Source organism: Trichogramma pretiosum, unplaced genomic scaffold (assembly GCF_000599845.2).
Source record: "Trichogramma pretiosum strain Unisexual culture from Peru unplaced genomic scaffold, Tpre_2.0 scaffold43, whole genome shotgun sequence".
Classification (NCBI taxonomy): Eukaryota; Metazoa; Arthropoda; class Insecta; order Hymenoptera; family Trichogrammatidae; genus Trichogramma; species Trichogramma pretiosum.
Window position 1 is genome coordinate 796,689 of NW_019640864.1, and position 7,019 is coordinate 803,707.

At 32.2% G+C, this 7,019-nt stretch overlaps 1 protein-coding gene across 1 annotated transcript; it reads right to left on the reverse strand.

Annotated features, from left to right (window-relative positions):
* Window positions 1–481: 481 nt before the first annotated feature.
* Window positions 482–2,675, reverse strand: LOC106649600 (macrophage erythroblast attacher). Its single transcript, XM_014367069.2, has 5 exons — window positions 2,637–2,675; window positions 1,587–2,001; window positions 1,203–1,515; window positions 809–1,118; window positions 482–735 (listed from the first exon to the last, which is right to left on the reverse strand). The coding sequence occupies exons 1-5, from the start codon at window positions 2,673–2,675 to the stop codon at window positions 634–636; spliced, it is 1,179 nt and encodes a 392-aa protein (XP_014222555.1). The 3' UTR covers window positions 482–633.
* Window positions 2,676–7,019: the final 4,344 nt, after the last annotated feature.

Consider the following 7,019-nt stretch of genomic DNA (forward strand, 5'->3'; position numbering starts at 1 on the left):
ATGCCGACAATAAGATAAAAAATTATTCAATTTAAAAAAATAATAGAAATGACAATGGAATTTCAATTTGATTGATTCTAAAAAATTAAGAACATTGACCATTGATATAGTTTAGAATAGATTGAATATTTTTATACGTCAAATTGATCATAAAAATTACACGTTTTGATGATAACTTAAATACTCTAAAATATACTGTGGATATGTCTTGTATTAACGTGTCAAACAAATTATTCGTGATTTAACTGTCGATGATTGTAATATTTTATGAATTTTGTTCTACGTAATTAATTCATTTCTATTGACAAGAATGTAAATTGCTCACCCATTGATTTATGTATTGTTTTTATAATTTAAAAATGAATAATAATGTTAAATAAATTATTACTTACAAATAACGTATTATGTATTTTTTCAAATAATCATACAAATATTTTTTTGAAAAATATATTTATATTAACTTGATAATTTTTTACAATTAAGTTTTTAAATGTTATTTATTAATAATAATCTACATAACCAAAAAAATTCGTATATGCTAGAGTAATTTAAGGATGATAAATATAGTCTATACACTTTCTTATGTATATAATACACTCGTAAACCACGTCAAGATCTGGTATAGACAAAATCTTACATGACATAAACTTTCTCAATTTTTTTGAAGGGGAATACTTCTTTGGTCTTAGGACAGATAACTGAACCATTGTTTTCTTGAGCCATTTTCTCCAGAGCCTAAAAGCATGAAAAAAAAGTACTTAACATTGAAATCAAATTTAAAAATAAGATAAGTGTAATAATTTATTACCTTTTCGCCATAGACATAGCCGTTTGGCATCATCATAGGTTGGTTGTACTCATTTAATGCCTTACCACTTATACTACAAACTAATCTGGATTGTGAACAATGGGCAAATGGCAAAGGAGTAGCAAGTTCATTAAGAGTTTCATGGCAAACAGGGCAACTAGGATTCTTTCCTTCTTTATTTGCACTGTAGCATTGAGGAGTTTTTAGAGCTGACAAACCAGCCTGTAAAGCTACCGTAAATACACTTTGACTAGCCAACTGGAAGAGTCTGTAGTTTTCATGACGAAATTGTTCGATTAATCTGTCCCATCTGCAAAAAATAAAGTACATTGTATGATTATCATGACCTTTGGAAATAAATCAGTATTGACTTTACTTTCAATTTAAAAGTTACCTTTTTTCATCTAACAGATCCTTATAGGGACTATGATGAGGATCAGCAGGATATGCTAGCTGACCCATGCAAGCTTGAATTTCTTGCAATTGATAATCTTCGTAATTAACAAAGCATTTTCGTGCATGTTTAACGGCGTCGAGGCGACGATCCGTTCGAACAAGCTCTATGAATTCTTGAACACGCAAATTAAATTCCATAGTACTGCCCAATTTCCTCAATTTTGAACGATTATCATGGCACCAGCTTAAGCATCTGCTTGTTTCATGATTAGCTAATGATTTCTCTACTTCTCGAGAGACCATAAAAACATCTGTAAGTAAGTGAAATTGTTAGAACTGCTAAATTTTTGCTAAGTTTGAACTAAAAATGTTACTTTTTTACCTATATTAGTTAGATCCCGCAGATCACTAGAATCAGCTAATCTTATAGCAGTCTTGTAATAGCCTTTTCGAAGAAAGTATTCAACAAGCATTCTATCTAATCTTTGACGTCTCCATTGATTGACCGCACTTGGAGAATTATTATTGTGTTCTTTCAAGTGGTCCAGTCGTCTTTTGCAAACCATGCCAGCTTGTAATTCTTCAGCAATAGATTCTTGGGCTTTTCTTTTGAGGACTTGGAGCTTAGCTACCACACCACCCAAGAGTCTTGATATCTCTTTCCTTGGGACACCAGCCCCGTCATTTCTTAAACAATTTTTTTCAAAATCATTAGCTGCATTTTGAACATGAGACACCTCACGATCCAATGTTTTCTGAGCTGAACGAAATTTTTTATTCAACAATTCATATGGCACCTGAAAAAAATGCATCATTAGGCTTTCGTCCATTTCATGTTAATCTTAAAGTTATTTAAGTATAATTATATATTAGTTTAATTTAAAGTATTACTATTTTGAATTTAAGTCAGTTATAGTGTTTACGATTCCGTATCAAGTAACATTTTCTCCGATACGAGATATCATTTGACACTCGCAAAGTGCAAAATGAAAATAGACCTCGATACGAAGCATATAAGCTCGTTCCGCATGAATCGTTTGGTCTTTAAAAAGCTTTTATCATTGTAATCTCACAAAGAGAACATTAACATTCAAATATTTCGACATCCGAATCTTTCTCCCGTCATGCCTGGACGCGATATGAATTAGCTCGATGACGAAATCTATTAAGTTTCTTGCTACTTGATTTTGAAAATATAAAAACATCGATGCGCGCGAGATATATTGCGTATGTTTACAAAGCAGATTGTATCGAAAGGCACGAAACCTTTCCCCCTAAGGATCGCTGTTTTTCAATACGCACACGCATACGCATGTATGTACAAACAGACGTATTCGCTCGATCCAAGTGGGGGAGGTCCAAAACACAAAGGATAGGAGAGGAAATGAATAAACGTAGCCAGGCATACAATAATGCTTTCAATGTATTATACCTTCAAAGTTGGATGTTCGAGGCTCTTTATATCGGCCATGATTGAGAGATGCTCCGTTTGATATATAATCTGGGAGAGAGAGAAAGAGCGAGCAGAAAAAAACACAGAAACAGCGACGATGACGACGATGACGTCGACGTGCTGGAGCTGCAATAATCGACGAGAGAACAATGCACGAATCTTATCTCCTGCTCCTCATATCACACTCACGCACACATGAACAACAGCTGCTACGTCGTACAAGACTACAATGTTCGGAGTTTGCTCTTTAACTGGCATGCAACAACTGTAAAAGTCACAGTCGCGCTTGCAGACACAAACGCACCCGCACACTCAAGCGCACGGATTGGTAAAAATCGCAGGTCGCGCGATCTTTGCGTTGTTTTGCTCGTAGCATCGACGAAAGCTCCTACGCGAGCATTGCGCGATCAAAAAAATTTTCGTTTACGAGCTGCTGCTGTTGCTGCCTCTACTGCTTTGCGGGATCTGTTTATGCGCGATAAAGCAGCTCGCTCGGAGAACGGAGAAACACAAAACCAGCTGATTTGGGCAGCGCAGTCGAGTGCAGAATAGGTTTTCCTTTGCCTACATTATACATATAGTCGCGAAATCTCTCGCAAACAGCAGAGTCCCCTATGGCCTGCGCGAAAGCATTTTCTGCACTGCGCCAACATATACAAGATTGCCTTTCATGATCCGTCATCAGAGCGAGTAAAAACATTGCCGTACTCTCATGCACGAGACGAGTCCATCCGCACATAAACACACGCGCATATAATAACAATCAACAACAAATGATCGGGTGTGGAGAAGAAGTGAGAGGGGGCACTGCGAGGCAACAGCAGCCCATGTTTACGAAGGAGAAGTTTCGTTAAAGTGTAGCGCGATTACTCGTCATATTTCCCAATTCGTTGTGACGTATCGCGATACGTGATGCAGGCCAAGTTCGAATGGTAAAACTGCCAGTTACCGAACACTTCGAATTGAAAATATATTTTATACATAAAATGTATGAAATCGAATTGAAAAAAACTGGCAAATAATTCATCGTTTGTTTTCATTGAAATCATTTTTCAACAATTTAAACTTACTCAAATTTTTTAGCGCGCTTCGCGTGTCGTAGAATTGTTTAGAATAAAAATTTAATTTTCTTCTAATAAAATATAATTTTCATGCATAGTGAGAATTTCATGAACGAGGGTTACGTACATTCATTGTTGGATTGGAAATAATGAATTTTTTAGTAACTTCTTGTTTTGTTCTTACTGCATAAACCGTAAGAAATAATAAAAATAAATGTGAGTGCATCGATTTTATGACTCATGGTCATATAAATACGTAAATTGTAGTTTTATTAATAAATACCTATAAAAGATTCCCAATTCAAATTCAGATTTGCGCTTTTATTTGAAACATTTTACAGTAAAAATTTAACGGTGATATTTAGATAATTTGAAAATGTTATTATATCAAACATTACATTAGAAGTAATAAAAGAATCTTAAAGAATAGATAACATGACTGTTATATATGATATAACATTTTGTAATATCTGAAAGAAAAAAATCAAAATTCATAATTAAATTTACTTCATAATGGAAATTATTATACTTTCATACTAGACTGAAATTTTCAAAATTTAGTTCCAATAGTGTGAATGGTCCACATTTCAAGCCAGTAAATTTTCTTGATCTAGCCAACATCATAATTATATAAACTCTTTTTTCAACTGGAAAACCATACCACCCACAATTATAACTGTATAAAGGTTTTTGTTACTCTTAGTAAATTTGTTCAATAATATCATTTCCATTTTTATTTAAGAAAAAAAATTACCAGTGATAATAAACTTTTTCATTTGCATCTATGATTATTTGACCAACAAAAGTTATCATAAATGAAGCTGTAATCACAATAAGAAATATAGTGGCCATTTGTAGACAAGCTACAAAATTCGTTTTCCACAACGTGACAATCTAAAAATTGATAAAATATTTGAATAAACTTCTGGGAAGTTCCCGGAAGAGTTGTTGTACCAATAATCCGGAAACACTGAGCCCCCCGAAAATCACAACAGATCCCAAGAATAAAATTTTTTCTCCTGATACATTGAAAAATTGTAGTTGTCTATAATTTCATGATTATTACATTTACAGTTTTTTTCAAGATTCATCGTGTATTTGTTGAATATAAAATAAACCTTAGTGATTCGGCGTAATCACAATGCAGTTGAAGGATTTGGTTTTCAATAAATCGATTGACTTCTTCATTTCGATCAAAATATTTATCTCGAATAATCTCGCTCAGATAGTTTAATTTATAACTAAAGTCAATGATAAAAGTTGATTATACTTTATATTATTGAATGAATGGCTCTAGTGGAGTAAAAAACTCACGTTATTAGAAAAAACTGAAATCTGCTAAAAGAAATTTGACCAAGAATACTTGAAATCACTGCTACTATAAACAATCCAGCACACATAAATATCAATAAATCGCAAAAGAAAACAACATGAAAATTCTCTTTATGATTGATTATATAAGTTGCCGTTATCACATGAAACCTGCTAATGTTGTATCGCCCTGGCATTAAAATATTAACAGTGAATGGTAATGATATTGGCAAGGATGCATAAATGATGCTCAGAAAAATGATAAAAACAGAAAAATATATCGAAATGCGATAAAGGACATTGTTTTCTTGATCGAATATTAGCTTCTCATGCTTGTCAGTAATTTTTAAGTAATAAGCAGCTTTATCCTCCATGAGTCGCTGAAACTGAACATTAATATTAGTAAGACATAAACTGACTTCATCTCACACAAAGCGTAATAATTTTTGCATTTTGACGTAATGTTCGGATGTAAAGTATAGAGTGTACAACATTATAACAGCAATCGCCATTAACAGATCACATCCGCTCTTAATTTCATACTCGATCGACATCGTTTCTTTGTACACCCTCTTATAGTTCCCGTACATCTGTTTTTGGCACAAAAATGATTATTGATTCAGGCTAATAATTAATGCTTTATTTCTTACCACACAGAGGCCAAAATATGTTGCATAGCAAATTTAAAATGTTCTTAATACAATTTTTACTTCTTTTTTTTGAAAAGGCCACAAACCATTTAATCGAAGGGAAAATCTTGTCCAGTAATAAAGTTTTATCACAAGATTATCCGTATTTTTTGCTAACATTTTGAATTAGCTTAAAATACTCTTTGTCGCTCAAATATTATTTTGTACTAACTGAGCACGTTTTTATATGTTTTATCGTTTGATATAAATTATTTATATTTCATGTTTCAATTTTTTTTCTTCAATTCATAATATACCGATAGTCAGTTACGAGACAAAGAAATACACGCGTATTAATGTTGTGTTTTTCATACCGCAAAAAAAAGTCGAAGTACGTGTATTATTTCCCCGACTATTATTTGAAATGGTGAATTATATTAAATTTTAATTGTAAAAAAAAACAAGCCGAGTTCAAACATACTAGTTTCCCAATTGGAATAAACTCAAAAGCGTAACAAATAATAGTAACTTACAAATTTTGTTATAAAAATATTCATTTACTTGTAACTTTAACTGCATCTAAAACCACCCGTATGTCTCATATAAAATAAAAATACAACCTTTTTTTCTTTATTTGATGATAACATTAAGGGATCCTTTATTATTAATTTTTGTTCAATAACTAAAAATTCAAGTACATCATAAAAAGGACGATAACGTCAAAATTATGGCTTACGATAAGCTTATAAATAATAACATGTATTTACACAAGTATGACCGTCAGATGTTCTCAGACATCGTCCTCAAGACCCAATACAAAATCAGAAGACTTGACAAATGTAAACGCTCGATAATACTTGGATTATTAGTTAAAAAAAACTATCTTGTCCCATAGCCCCTGTGTCTCAGGAAGACATTCACATCCAAGAATTTCTATTTAAAATTATGGGAAAATGAAAATAAAAGTAATAAAAATAAAAAAATAAAGATAGTAATAAATGGCAAAATATGTTGATGTTCCTCTGCATTGAATGATTCAAATTTTGAACCCATTAAGAACCACCCATTTACCCAATCGAATCAAATTTAGACTTTTGTCTTTTAAATTATAAATTAAATTAAATTTTAGAGTACGTTACAGAATTAAAAATTACTGACAATTGCAGTACCGAGATAAGTGCAGACTCTTTGCTCCATTACTTAGTTTTGAGTAAACGGTCAAGTAGTTTGATTGTCTCTATTTTATTGTCAATTTTTGAAGTACATGCTATTGAGTCTATAAGGATTGAATTTATTCGATAAATTTTATTGTTATGAAAGCCAATAAATAATATGATGGAAAATAAATCGAGGCATTCATA